A 15,300-nucleotide genomic window follows, 5' to 3' on the forward strand; every position below is an offset into this window, starting at 1 on the left:
CGGTTTCATGACCGACCGCTTTTGTCGACTTCACGGGAAAATCCTGACAGCGTGCACTATGATGATTCAGAAGCCTGCAGTCACATAGCAAGACTGCAGACTTTTTTTCGCAAACCTGGACAATCCCTTTAAATCTAAAAATAAGTATTGTAGCGTGCCCAATTCTAACAGTGTGTAATACACTTACTGTTAGGATTTGGTTGTCAGTTACAGCGATCACCATATGACAGCTCATATGCGATTTTCATACTTATGGTCATGTGCCAATTAGCAACTCCTCCTGCACTTATCTCAATGAAGCAGGAGCTGTAGTATTTTACTGAACATTGAGATAATTAGGAAGTGTAGTTAGTCGGCACGTGACTATAAGTGTGCAAATCACATATGAGCAGCCACATGATCACTACTCAAAACGCTTAAACTGTGCATAGGAGGGTGCACCAAACTGAATTTTTGCCCCGGACGCCAGAAAACCTAAATCCGCCTCTGTAGTAGGTGATATGGGATGGCAGACTGAGACTCTCGCATGCCACAAATCTCACTGTGGCACTGGGCTGGCACTACCACCTGAATAACATTTGCAGACCTCGAGCTCAGTTCTTGTGTTCTGCCATTATGCAAATGCACATGGCAGAACACAGTGGCGGAGACGTACCACCCTTGCCTCTGTCTATGGTCACCGGACAGACCTTCAAAGTATATTTTCTCTGAAATACAGTACAGTACAGACCAAAAGTTTGGACACGCCTTGTCATTTAAAGATTTTTCTGTATTTTCATGACTATGAAAATTGTACATTCACACGGAAGGCATCAAAACTATGAATTAACACATGTGGAATTATATACTTAACAAAAAAATGTGAAACAACTGAAAATATGTCTTATATTCTAGGTTCTTCAAAGTAGCTACCTTTTGCTTTGATGACTGCTTTGCACACTATTGGCATTCTCTTAATGAGCTTCAAGAGGTACTCACCGGAAATGATCTTCCAACAATCTTGAAGGAGTTCCCAGAGATGCTTAGCACTTGTTGGCCCTTTTGCCTTCACTCAGCGGTCCAGCTCACCCCAAACCATCTCGATTGGGTTCAGGTCTGGTGACTGTGGAGGCCAGGTCATCTGGCGTAGCACCCCATCACTCTCCTTCTTGGTCAAATAGCCATTACACAGCCTGGAGGTGTGTTTGGGGTCATTGTCCTGTTGAAAAATAAATGATGGTCCAACTAAACACAAACCGGATGGAATAGCATGCCGCTGCAAGATGCTGTGGTAGCCATGCTGGTTCAGTATGCCTTCAATTTTGAATAAATCCCCAACAGTGTCACCAGCAAAGCACCCCCACGCCATCACACCTCCTCCTCCATGCTTCACGGTGGGAACCAGGCATTTAGAGTCCATCCGTTCACCTTTTCTGCGTCGCACAAAGACACGGTGGTTGGAACAAAAGATCTCAAATTTGGACTCATCAGACCAAAGCACAGATTTCCACTGGTCTAATGTCCATTCCTTGTGTTCTTTAGCCCAAACAAGTCTCTTCTGCTTGTTGCCTGTCCTTAGCAGTGGTTTCCTAGCAGCTATTTTACCATGAAGGCCTGCTGCACAAAGTCTCCTCTTAACAGTTGTTGTAGAGATGTGTCTGCTGCTAGAACTCTGTGTGGCATTGACCTGGTTTCTAATCTGAGCTGCTGTTAACCTGCGATTTCTGAGGCTGGTGACTCGGATAAACTTATCCTCAGAAGCAGAGGTGACTCTTGGTCTTCCTTTCCTGGGGCGGTCCTCATGTGAGCCAGTTTCTTTGTAGCGCTTGATGGTTTTGCAACTGAACTTGGGGACACTTTCACAGTTTTCCCAATTTTTCACACTGACTGACCTTCATTTCTTAAAGTAATGATGGCCACTCATTTTTCTTTACTTAGCTGCTTTTTTCTTGCCATAATACAAATTCTAACAGTCTATTCAGTAGGACTATCAGCTGTGTATCCACCTGAGTTCTGCACAACACAACTGATGGTCCCAACCCCATTTATAAGGCAAGAAATCCCACTTATTAAACCTGACAGGGCACACCTGTGAAGTGAAAACCTTTTCCGGTGACTACTTCTTGAAGCTCATCAAGAGAATGCCAAGAGCGTGCAAAGCAGTCATCAGAGCAAAAGGTGGCTACTTTGAAGAACCTAGAATATAACACACATTTTCAGTTGTTTCACACTTTTTTGTTAAGTATATAATTACACATGTGTTAATTCATAGTTTTGATGCCTTCAGTGTGAATGTACAATTTTCAAAGTCATGAAAATACAGAAAAATCTTTAAATGAGAAGGTGTGTCCAAACTTTTGGTCTGTACTGTATAGTTAGCTGCAATTGTGCAGCCTGGCTCTGATTCACGCTGCCTGTGCTTTGGGTAGCATAAATCAGATGACAGTTTCCTTTTAAAATATGAAAAAGCAAAAAAACTGCATGTCTGACTTTAATTTATATACTGAGTAGGGTTTATTCATAACATTTGGGTTTGACAAGTAATTATGCTACTTGTGTGAGAGATGTGAAATTTCATATTCTTACAGGGTAATGGGGCCAAGGGTGACTGCTACCTGTGCACAAATTAAAGCTACAGGCCCGAAACAAGGGATTAGTAGTGTAGACAGCCATACTTTATGTATTATGCACATTTCTGGAGTCATAGAAAGTGTCAATAAGGATGATATTGCATTTTATTTTATTGGTTAAGGCTGTATTCACATTTGCATTCTTACTTCTGATCCAATATAGGAGCTGAAGTAAAAAAAATAACAAAGCTTTACTGTTGTAAAAAGTGGACATTTTTAGATCTTGTGGAATGAGAATTGTTGGGTGGAAACTGCGGACGTCACAGTTTTTATAACAAGGTTACATGTGTTCAATGGTTCATGTCTTTAATGTTGACTTGGTGACATTCTCCATTGGCATTCCTGAAATGTGCGCAGTTGTTGTCCCAGGTATGAATTTATTTTTCTGCTTATTTTGTAGAATTTTATTGTACTGAAGTTCTGGAGTAATAAGTCTTTGGCACAGCAGCTCATCGTCCTCTGATAGTCCAACCTTTAGGTTGTAACCAAGGATCCTGGCAACCCCAGATTGATATGGCATCATTGACTTGTTCCTTAATTTTTTGGGGTCAACCTCATCCTCCAGACATTTTTCGGACATCAAAGTCCTTATTTTCTGGAGCTCTTTAACCTCATGTTCCATACGTTCCACTCCAAATATCTGTACACGTTTCCAGAAAGAATTATTGAAGTAGACATACATATCCCAATCCAAATGATTCCATGATTTTATCTTTTCTTGAGTTTCCAGCGTTAGTGTTTTCTTAGTACTGTTGCTTCTAGTATTGAGAGGGAAAGACAGGACATCATAGAAAGACCAGCAGAGAGCATCCTTCAGAAGAATAAGAGACTCATCATAATATTCTGTGATCAGCACCAGATCAAATATGTTATCCATAGCGTTCCATGCTAAAACTGATTGCTCAGGGGACCCATTAAGCTCAAAACCTAAATCAAAAGTCATAAAATTCTTAGCAAGGTTTGTCAATCTGTCTGTATTTGTGTAAAATATTTTTGAATTGTTTAAAAAATCTTCTAGATTTTTAGCCTTTTGGAAAGGTCCATATCCCTTGTAGTAGGAAAAAGATGATTCCATTTGAGAGATTGGATTTCGCAGGATGGTGAAGTAGAAGGTGTCTTCTGGCATCACTTTTTCTACCTGTTTAAAATTCATAAATTCGATTAATTCATAGTAAAAATACATTTGAATAAAATCGAATTACAATCAGGCCACCTGGAGCTAAAGAGAATAAAAGTGTGAAAAATCTGCTGTATTATACAATGTCAGAACTGTGGATGAGATGTTATGAAATCTCATTCACACTATTTGGATCTTCAGCACAAATTGACTTGTTCTGACCATTTTCAACCCATATGATGTCAATTTATGCTGCCAATTATCATTGCAGATTTCAGTTTTTGCAATATAAAGGATACAAATGTAAGCTATTTCAAAGCATTTCTCTGAAAAAAATTGCAACATTTGCTGTGGATTTTACCATTGTGGATCTTGAAAAACTAACACAAGTCATGTGTGTTGTGGTTGTGTTCTAAAATAAAATGTCATGCAGCTGTCACGCAATGTATCCAAGATAATACAACTTGTGCAACATAATGTGACACACAAGCATTACAGCCTTTAAATGCCATTAAACCGAAATGTAAATAACAATCAGGAAGGAGCAAGATGTCATTTGTAGTTCCTCTTCCTAAGAGGGTGTGAAGGAGTACCAGCTGATAACAAATAGGGTGAGAAAAGGGAAGGAATATGCTAAGAATAAACAGCACAGAAAATAAATCTTCACTTAAAAAGATCCAGGGACATTTTTGACTACACTACATCTAATGTTTCTAACTTTTTGGTATTTTTTTGTACCAATAGGGTTATTTCAAATAAAATTTCTGATTACAGCAACAACGATCATTGATCATTTATGATTTTCTGACTATTTGTACGCAACAAAGGAAACTATGCACTCAGCAGTAAGTCACTGAATGCTGATGGAAGCGCTGAGCTCCTGTCCATTGGTAAATACTGTACCATCCTTAATATTGAAATTGCAACACTAAGAAGGAAAAATCATGGAATTATGGCAATGACGGGATCATTAGACATGTTAATGATATGCAAATGATGAAAGAATAGATACAACATTTTCAAAACTTCTCCATTTATTCAGTATTGAGTATGAGCGCCAAGCACAAAAATACTCACACTTACCTATCTTGGCTGCTATCAATGAGGTTATAAATGGTTGTATGAGCAATTTTCTGCCATGCTGAATACATTTGGTCACACAAATCATCAAAATCCTCTGCCAGTTGTGTCTTGATGATTTGCGTGCCCAAAAGTATCCAGCTCCCTTTTCTTCTTCAATAATTTTTATTAAACTTTTTTTATAGAATAAATGTGGTATGGGAGGAGTAGAAGAATGTAGAGGGTGTTACGCTCACGCCCGGACTGACTGGCATGAGCGTCGTTAGTGATCCCACTGGACCATGAACCGAGGAGTGCCTGGAGGGGTGTGACTAAGTATCAACTCGGTCCGACCAAGGTCACACGGCGGCTCAGTCGACTCCGTGGACCAGGGAGGAACCGAGCAGAGGGACCAGGTGCTACTCCAGGTCAGACCCCGGTCACAGCTGTTGACCCACACTGGGAAATGAAGGAACGGGCAAGCACAGCTGGTATGCAGACAAGCGGGTACTGGCAGGCACGCCTGGTATGCAGACAGGCGGGTATTGGCAGGCATGGCTGGTATGCAGACAGGCAGATACTGGCAGGTATGAACGCAGGCTGGATAGGGACCAGTACAGACTGGGATACAGGAACAGAGCCGCAGGTGCGGTGGACTAGCAGGGCAGAACCGCAGGCGTGGCGGACAAGCGGGGCAGAGCAGAGCGAAACCGCAGGTGGGATGGACAAGCAGAGCGAAACCGCAGATGCGGTGAACAAGCAGAGCGGAGCGACACCGCAGGTGCAGTGGACAAGCAGAGCGTAGCAAAACCGCAGGTGCGGTGGACAAGCAGAGCGGAGCAAAACCGCAGGTGCGATGGACAAGCAGAGCGGAGCAAAACCGCAGGTGCGGTGGACAAGCAGAGCGGAGCAAAACCGCAGGTGCGGTGGACAAGCAGAGCGGAGCGAAACCGCAGGTGTGGTGGACAAGCAGAGCGGAGCGAAACCGCAGGTGCAGTGGACAAGCAGAGCGGAGCGAAACCGCAGGTGCGGTGGACAAGCAGAGCGGAGCGAAACCGCAGGTGCGATGGACAAGCAGAGCGGAGCGAAACCGCAGGTGCGGTGGACAAGCAGAGCGGAGCGAAACCGCAGGCGCGGTGGACAAGCAGAGCGGAACGAAACCGCAGGTGCGGTGGACAAGCAGAGCGGAGCAAAACCGCAGGTGCGGTGGACAAGCAGAGCAGAGCGAAACCGCAGGTGCGGTGGACAAGCAGAGCGGAGCGAAACCGCAGGTGCGGTGGACAAGCAGAGCGGAGCGAAACCGCAGGTGCGGTGGACAAGCAGAGCGGAGCGAAACCGCAGGTGCGGTGAACAAGCAGAGCAGAGCGAAACCGCAGGTGCGGTGAACAAGCTGAGCAGAGCGAAACCGCAGATGCGGTGATCAAGCAGAGCAGAGCGAAACCGCAGGTGTGGTGGACAAGCAGAGCAGAACAGAGTAGAAGGTGCAGGCAGACAGGACAGGGCTCTGTTCACATGGAACAGACTGGAAAATACAGGAAGATAGAACACAGGAGGTAGATACGGAGGCAGGGAAACGGGACAAGCAGAACCAGATACACACAAGGTACTTACTATGAAGTAGCGAGTGGACACAAAACTCACAAACAGAAGTACAGAGACAACGAGTTGGAGTTAGGTGCAGTTTCAGACACTGCAGGAAAAGGGAAGGTTCGGACATAGAGACAAACAGGTAACGGGCTAGGACACAGTCCAGACAGGAACTGAACCAGGAACAAGATACAGGAACGAGCCTGGGAACTCAGCCCCCAGGGAGGCGGAAACAGACTAGAAGTCACAGATACAGGCAACATGCCTAGGTATACAGCCCCCAGGGTGGCGGAAACAGACTAGAAGTCACAGATACAGGTAACAGGCCTGGGTATACAGCCCCCAGGGTGGCAGAAACAAACAAGATACAGGACAGGACCTGGCAACTCAGTTGCACAGAAAACACTGTAAGAAAGTGTTGCTCAGGCACCTCCTACTGGGTGGAGGGGGTTTAAGTATCCAGCGACTCACAGCAATAGGCTGGGGAGGCATTAGGAGTGCGCACACAGTAACTATAAGAATCAGGCTGTAACCGCGCTGCTGCCCTAAGCAATCAGACAAAAGACACAGCAGGTACTGGAGCAAAGTGTGCAGCCTGGACTGATAGGTAAGATGGCGGTCTTGCATGGTGGGAGGTGGTAAGCCATGCCAGCATGCCACCAGGGATGTTACAGAGGGGGAAGAAAAAGATAAACAAATTTTAAGGATAGGAAAGAAGGGAGGGGTTATGGAAATAAATGGCAAAATTGAGAAAATAGTCTCTAAAGAGAGACAATGACAAGGGTACATTGAGTTTCTAATCTTAGTACAGATAAAATTGCTTAATGTTTAATTACATTTGACTGCTTATCATAGAGAGAAGTATAAGACAAATACAAGTAAGGTTAGTAAAGCATGATAGATATTCTTTATCCGTTGCTTATAGGCACTCTTGTCGGGGCCATTATGGTCCTGTTCGGGGGAAAGCGTCTGGTTTGGGGATTTCAAAAGTAAAGTCTCAAAGAGAACCCCAAATATAGATTAACCCCTTAATAGCCTATGACGTATTAGTATGCTATAGGCTTTTACCCCCGGTTCAGCGCGGGCTTCGGCGCTGAGCCCGCACTGAACCGGGCACATGCCAGCTGATTCTTACAGCTGACATGTGCGGCAGCAGCCGCGGGTGGAACCGCGATCCACCTGCGGCTGTTAACCAGTTAAATGCCGCTGTCAATCTCTGACAGCGGCATTTAACAGCGCCGCGCCTGAAGCGCGGCCTTAGCCCCGCCCATTGGTAACCCCATCACGTGGCCGCGGGTCACCGATGGGTCGGCATGACAACCTGGGGTTGGCAGCAGACCCCTGTGGTTGTCATGTCTCGCTACCTATGAGCGCCACCTAGTGGTCGGCACTCATAGCACAGGAGCATTTCTCCTGCATACAGGCGATCTGCTCGTCGCCTGTATCCAGTAGAAACGATTAGGAAACTGCAGCTTCTAGTCTCCTATGGAGACTATTGAAGCATGCACAAAGTGTAAAAAAAATGGTTTTAAAAATATAAACAAAAAAATATATAAAAGTTTAAATCACCCCCCTTTCGCCCCATTCAAAATAAAATAATAAAAAAAATTCCCACATACACATATTTGGTATTGCCGCGTTCAGAATCACCCGATCTATCAATATAAAAAAAGAATTAAATGGCAACGGCAAGTAAATGGCGTAATGAGAAAAAAATTCTAAACGCCAGAATTACGTTTTTTTGGTCGTCACAACATTGCAATAAAATGCAATAACGGGCGATCAAAACATCAGATTTATCCCCAAATGGTATCAATAAAAACATCAGCTCAGCACGCAAAAACTAAGCCCTCACCCAGCCCCAGATCCTGAAAAATGGAGACGCTACGGGTCTTGGAAAATGGCACCATTTTTTTTTTTTTTAGCAAACTTTGGATTTTTTTTCACCACTTAAATAAAAAATAACCTATACATATTTGGTGTCTACGAACTCGTAATGACCTGGAGAATAATAATGGCAGGTTAGTTTTAGCATTCAGTGAACATGGTAAAAAAAAACCCCAAAAAACAACTGTGGAATTGCATTTTTTCGCAATTTCACCGCACTTGGAATTTTTTTCCCGTTTTCCAGTACACGATATGGTAAAACCAGTGATGGCGTTTAAAAGTACAACTCATCACGCAAAAAATAAGCCCTCACATGGCCATATTGACAAAAAATAAAAAGGCTATGGCTCTGGGAAGAAGGGGAGCAAAAATCTAAAACGCAAAAACGAAAAAACCCAAGGTCCTTAAGGGGTTAAAGCTGAGTGGTAAACCATGTGAACTAGGATCATATCTGTAAGATTGCAGGTAATCCTTACATGAAAGAAGCATGAATTACCTCTATGACGGACTCCTTGCCAGAGACAGACTACACCTCAACAAACCCGGGAAACACACATTCGCCAGGAGACTCGCAACACTCATCAGGAGGGCGTTAAACTAGAAGAAGAGGGGATGGGAAGAAAAACACCGGACACGAACATGAAACCAGAGAACATACTAATGAAAGATATGAAGTGCGACAAAGAAGGTCCAAGACAAGACACTTGGAAGGGAGGTAAGAAAATTTCTAATACAATCCACAGGGAGAGGATTGGAACAAAACAAAATCGTGTAAACTGCGTGCTAGCAAATGCCAGAAGCCTGACAAAAAAGATGGATGAACTGGAAGCAGAAATATCTACAGGTAACTATGACATAGTGGGAATAACCGAGACATGGTTAGATGAAAGCTATGACTGGGCAGTTAACGTACAGGGTTACAGTCTGTTTAGAAGGGATCGAAGAAATCGGAAAGGGGGTGGAGTCTGTCTATATGTAAAGACGGGTCTAAAGCCTACAATACGGGAGGATGTATGGGAGGGAAATGAGGAGGTCGAGTCCTTATGGATGGAGATACATGGGGCAAAAAACAATAATAAAATTATCATAGGAGTCTGTTATAAACCACCAAATATAGCAGAAGCCACGGAAAGTCTATTAATGAGACAAATAGACGAAGTAGCAAAAAATAACGAGGTGATTATTATGGGGGACTTCAACTACCCCGATATAGACTGGGAAACCGAAAGCTGTAGATCTCAGAAAGGAAACAGGTTTCTGTCAATTATCAAAGACAATTATTTGTCACAACTTGTGCAGGAACTAACTAGAGGGATGGCCCTTTTAGACTTAATATTAACTAACAGGTCAGACAGAATAACTGAGGTGCAGGTCGGGGGGCACCTGGGAAATAGTGACCACAACATTATACAATTCCACATGTGCTTCAGTAGGGTGCCCAGCAAGGGAGTCACAAAAACACTGAACTTCAGGAGGGCAAAGTTTGATCAGCTAAGAGATGCCCTTCACCTTATAGACTGGGATAGTATCTTTAGTAATAGGAGCACGGATAGAAAATGGGAAATTTTCAAAACAGTCCTACATAGTCACTGTAGAAGGTACATACCTTATGGGAATAAAAGGGCTAGGAATAGGAGGAAGCCAATGTGGCTAAATAAGGAAGTCAAGAGGGCAATGAAAAACAAAAAAAGGGCTTTCGGTAAACTTAAACAAGAAGGCAGCGAGGAAGCGCTAATATCTTATAGGGAAAAAAACAAAATCTGTAAGAAACAAATAAGAATAGCAAAAGAAGAGACAGAGAGACTAATTGCCAAGGAAAGTAAAACGAATCCCAAACTGTTCTTTAACTATATAAACAGTAAAAGGATTAAAACTGATGGAGTTGGCCCATTGAAAAATAACCTGGGTAAAATCATAGAGGGCGATGAGGGTAAAGCAAACCTACTCAATAGCTTCTTCTCCACTGTTTTCACAAAAGAAAACAATTTATCGGAGGAAATGCAGAGTGATAAAGTAAACCCTCCGCTAAATATCACCCACCTAACCCAGGAGGAAGTTCATAAACGCCTAAATAATATCAAAATAGACAAGTCACCAGGCCCAGATGACATACACCCCCGGGTACTAAAAGAATTAAGTAATGTGATAGACAGACCGCTGTATCTTATATTCAAGCACTCTTTATGGACAGGGACTGTCCCACTAGACTGGCGCCAAGCAAATGTGGTACCAATATTCAAAAAGGGGTCTAAAAGTGACCCTGGGAACTATAGACCAGTAAGCTTAACGTCTGTTGTGGGTAAATTGTTTGAAGGATTTCTTAGAGATGCTATTGTAGAATATCTTAATGATAATAACTGTCTAACTCCATATCAACATGGATTCATGAGTAGTGTTGAGCAAACATGCTCGACACTGCTCGGTACTCGCCCGAGTAGCGTGATGCTCGGGCGAGTACCGAGCATTTTCCGGTTACTCTTTACAGAGCCAATGAACATGCAGGGATTGCCAGCCAGTCACTGTAATGCTGCAGCCATGTTGGTTGTGGGCATTACAGTGATTGGCTGGCCGCACAGCGTCACCTCGAGTATTTAAAACCGGGCGCTGCCATCTTGGACACAGTCGCTCCGGATTAGACAGTGTAGGGACAGCGCTGCTGATTTAGGGAGAGATATAAACTGCGAAATAGTTAGTGTAGGGTCTGTAAAGGCTGCCAGAACAAACAAACAGTCCTTTTCAGGACTAATATCCATCCCAGATACCAGGCAGGCAGGCTGTATAGGAGACACAGTGGTTATACCAGCAAATGCTGCATTACAGTCCTGTGTGCTCCTCTTGCTGAAATTGCTGGACTTAGCACCAGGTGTCGGGGGCCAGGAAAATCCTTTTTTTTCATCTAAATCCTCCTTTTTTTTCCCTCCTTCACACTGTACAAATACCCGTCTTATTAACCTTTTGGTGTGTCCCCCCCCCCCCCAAAAAAAAAGAGTGTCTCTGATTTTTCAGACACAAATATAACTGTTGAAAATAGTCTGGTGTAGGCTAGAGAAACAGAAGTGTTGTTTTGCACTTCCACGGTTCAAACCTCTGTATTATCCATTTTGGGCCATTTGTATCTAAAAAAAAAAACAGTTTGAGTGTGTCGCTCACTGTTCAGCCGCAAATCTATATATGTAGAAAGTGTCGTATACCCCAGTAAACAATAACTGTGGTTTTGCCATCCCACAGTAAAAAATCTCTGTTATTCAGGTTTTGGTATATTTTCCGTAAAGAAAAACAGTAGTGTCTCCTGACTGTTGTGACACAAAAATATATCTGTTGAAAATAGTCTTGTGTAGACCCGACATCCCAGTGTGGTTTCGCAGTTCCACGGGTAAAATCGCTGTACTATCCAGTTTTGGGCCTTTGGTATCTAAAAAAAAGCAGCTTGAGTGTGTCGCTCACTGTTCAGCCGCAAATATCTCTATTTAAAAAAGTGTGGTATACCCCAGTAAACAATAACTGTGGTTTTGCCATCCCACGGTAAAAAATCTATATTATTCAGCTTTTGGTAGTTTTTTCCGTAAAGAAAAACAGTAGTGTCTCCTGACTGTTGTGACACAAAAATATATCTGTTGAAAATAGTCTTGTGTAGGCCCGACATCCCAGTGTGGTTTCGCAGTTCCACGGGTCAAATCGCTGTACTATCCAGTTTTGGGCCTTTGGTATCTAAAAAAAAAGCAGTTTGAGTGTGTCGCTCACTGTTCAGCCGCAAATATCTCTATTTAAAAAAGTGTGGTATACCCCAGTAAATAATAACTGTGGTTTTCCTCTTCCACAGTTCTAATCTACTCTTTATTACCCTTTTTCCATTGATAGTGCAAGTGTAAGCTATTTTACTTCATTTACAATGGGCAAGGCGCGTGGCAAGGGACGTGGAAGTGGACATTCTGGTGATGGTTCGTGCAGAGGACGGGGCCGTGGCCAAGGTGAAAATGTGCCACAACCAACAGCCACATCTTCTCGCTCCCACTTCTTGACCGAATTACTAGGGAAGCACAGAACAACACCAGTATTGAGAACTGATCAGTGTGAACAGGTTATTAATTGGATAGCAGATAATACTTCCAGTTACCTGGGCACCACCACCTCCGGTCTGTCTTCCACACGGTCAACTCTTAGTAGCTGTGAGTCTCAACCGCATACTCCTCCTCACCCTGATGCTCCTTCCTCCCACCATGCCGAGTGTCGTCAGACAGCAAGTGATCCCACACTTGGACACTCTGAAGAGCTGTTCACTGGTCCATTTCCATATTTGGGCCCCTCGCCTGATACGCTTGAAGTGGTGGAAGAGGAGATCCCATGTTGCGATGCCCAAATATTTGAACAGCCACGGCCACAGGAAGTCGACGTTGGCAATCTGTCACAAGAGGTGGACGATGACGAGACACAATTGCCAGGAAGTGAGGAGGAGGATCGTGGTGCGGAAGTGGAAGAGGAGGAGGTGGTGGATGATCTAGTAACTGACCCAACGTGGAAGGAGGACATGCAGAGTGAGGCCAGCAGCACACAGGGGGAGGGAGGCAGAGTACCCCAACAGGCAGGAAGAAGCAGTGTGGTGGCCGCAGACAGAAGGCAGGCAACCGTTCCCCGTAACACCAACACGAGGGACGTTGCCAGTACAAGCGGTAGGTCTTCCAGAGTCTGGAATTTTTTTAAAGACTCTGCTGATAACCCCAAAAAGGCCATATGTTCCACCTGCCATGCCAGCATCAGCAGGGGTGACAAAACTACCAGCCTGACCACCACCAGCATGATCAGGCACATGGCAGCAAAGCACCCGACTTTGTGGGGCGAAACCCAGGGTCCACGACCAGTGTCAGCGAGTGTCACCACTGCTTCTTCCACTGTTGTGCGTGCAATAGAACCCCCTGTTGTGTGTGCAAGGCAATCCCCTGTCCATATTGCATGTAAAGATGCCCCCTCCTCTCAGTCTTCACTTGTTATGGCAGTTTCTCAAGAAACAGCATCAACATCCACGTCCACGTCCCACCGCAGCGTTCAATTGTCCATATCCCAGACCTTTGAACGAAAGCGGAAATTCGCAGCTAACGCCCCACAGGCCACAGTCCTAAATTCGCACATTTCACGACTGCTTGCGTTGGAAATGCTGCCTTTTAGGCTGGTGGAGACGGAATCCTTCCGCAATCTTATGGCGGTGGCCGTCCCTCGGTACTCGGTCCCCAGCCGACACTATTTTGCCCGGTGTGCCATCCCCGCACTACACAAGCACGTGTCCCAAAGCATCTGCCGTGCCCTCAACAACGCAGTTACTGGGAGAGTCCACCTGACAACGGACACGTGGACAAGTGCTTGTGGCCAGGGACGGTACATCTCTCTGACGGCACACTGGGTAAACATAGTGGAAGCCGGGACCCAGTCGGACCTTGGGACGGAACACATCCTCCCCACACCGAGGATTGCGGGCCCTATGTCAGTCAGAGTTGCCCCCACAGTGTACAGCTCCTGCGCATCCTCCTCCTCCTCATGTTCAGCCTCCATCTCAGATATCACCACATCAGTTACAAGCTGGAAACATTGCAGTACTGCCTCCGCCAAGCGGCAACAGGCTGTGCTGAAACTCATAAGCTTAGGTGATAAACCTCACACTGCTTGTGAGTTGTGGACTGCTGTAAAAGAGCAGGCAGATCTGTGGCTGAGACTGCTGAACCTACATCCCGGCATGGTCGTGTGTGACAATGGCCGTAACCTGGTGGCGGCTCTGAGGCGAGGTGAGATCACACACGTACTATGCCTGGCTCATGTGCTTAACCTCGTGGTTCAGCAGTTTCTTAAATCGTACCCCGAGTTGCCAGATCTGCTCGTGAAAGTACGCCGCCTGTCAGCTCATTTTCGCAAGTCGGCTACAGCTTCTGCCGCCCTTGCTGTGTTGCAGCAGCGTTTGCAGCTTCCGGCACACCGACTGGTGTGTGATGTCCCCACACGTTGGAACTCTACCCTCCACATGTTGCAAAGGATTTGTGAGCAGAAGAGAGCAGTTGTGGAGTACCAGCTGCAACAAGGCCGTCGAGATTCAGGTCAGACTCCACACATAAGACCTCAGGAGTGGACCTGGATGTCTGACATATGTACCATCCTGACAAACTTTGAGGAGGCCACCAAGATGGTGAGTGGTGATGACGCCATCATTAGTGTCAGCATCCCACTTGTCTGTCTTTTGCAACGCTCTCTGCAGAGAATTAAAGAGGAGGCATTGCAGCCAGAGTATGATGAGATGGATCAAGAAGCCGTAGCGGGCGATTACACACAGCCCAGCCTCATCTCATCCCAACGTGCATTGGGGGACAATAAGGGAGAGGAGGAGGAGGAGGAGGAGGAAGAACAGGAGCTGCTATCATGCGTTGTAGACGGTAGTACCTGTACAAGTGTCATACCGTCGGTTCAGCGTGGGTGGCCTGAGGACAGGGGGGAGGAGGAAGAGGAGGAGGAGAGCATGGTCAGTCGTCATCTTGGTGAGGACACGGAAATCTTGCCCGTTACCAGTCTGGCACGCATGGCTGACTTTATGTTACACTGCCTTAACCGTGACCCTCGCGTTGTCAAAATGTTGGGTGACAGTCATTACTGGTTGGTGACACTTGTAGACCCCCGCTACAAGGAGAACTTTCACTCTCTTATTCCTGAAGTGGAGAGGTCTACAAAAATGGGGCAGTACCAGAAGGCCCTTGCTGCAGAACTCTTAAAAAAATTCCCATCTGAACACGCTAGCGGCAGAGGTCACAGTTCGTTGCCCAACCAAGGCGTACAGGCAAGAGAGATGCAACTCCAATCCAGCAGAGGCAGGGGAACACTGTCAACGTTCTCGGACAGTTTTCTGACACCCGCCCAGCTTACAGGCCCTGAGGCGCGGGGTACTCTCACAAGGAGTTTAAAGTTTCAAAAGATGGTGAGGGAGTACCTTGCCGACCGTACCAGCATCCTCCGTGATTCCTCTGTGCCTTTTAATTATTGGGTATCCAAGCTAGACACTTGGAATGAACT

General features: G+C 45.3%; 1 protein-coding gene across 2 annotated transcripts in view; it reads right to left on the bottom strand.

Moving 5' to 3' along the window:
- Window positions 1–2,696: 2,696 nt before the first annotated feature.
- LOC141259002 (galactose-3-O-sulfotransferase 2-like) overlaps window positions 2,697–15,300 on the bottom strand; it is a 79,519-nt gene continuing 66,915 nt past the window's right edge. For both annotated transcript variants that reach the window (XM_073674371.1, XM_073674370.1), the window contains exon 4: window positions 2,697–3,747. In XM_073674371.1, coding sequence (XP_073530472.1) covers window positions 2,908–3,747 — 840 coding nt within the window. In that variant the 3' untranslated portion in view covers window positions 2,697–2,907. The remainder of the gene's footprint in view (window positions 3,748–15,300) is intronic.

Source organism: Phyllobates terribilis, unplaced genomic scaffold, assembly GCF_046119375.1.
Source record: "Phyllobates terribilis strain yellow unplaced genomic scaffold, ASM4611937v1 Scaffold_3__8_contigs__length_932513732, whole genome shotgun sequence".
Lineage (NCBI taxonomy): Eukaryota > Metazoa > Chordata > Amphibia > Anura > Dendrobatidae > Phyllobates > Phyllobates terribilis.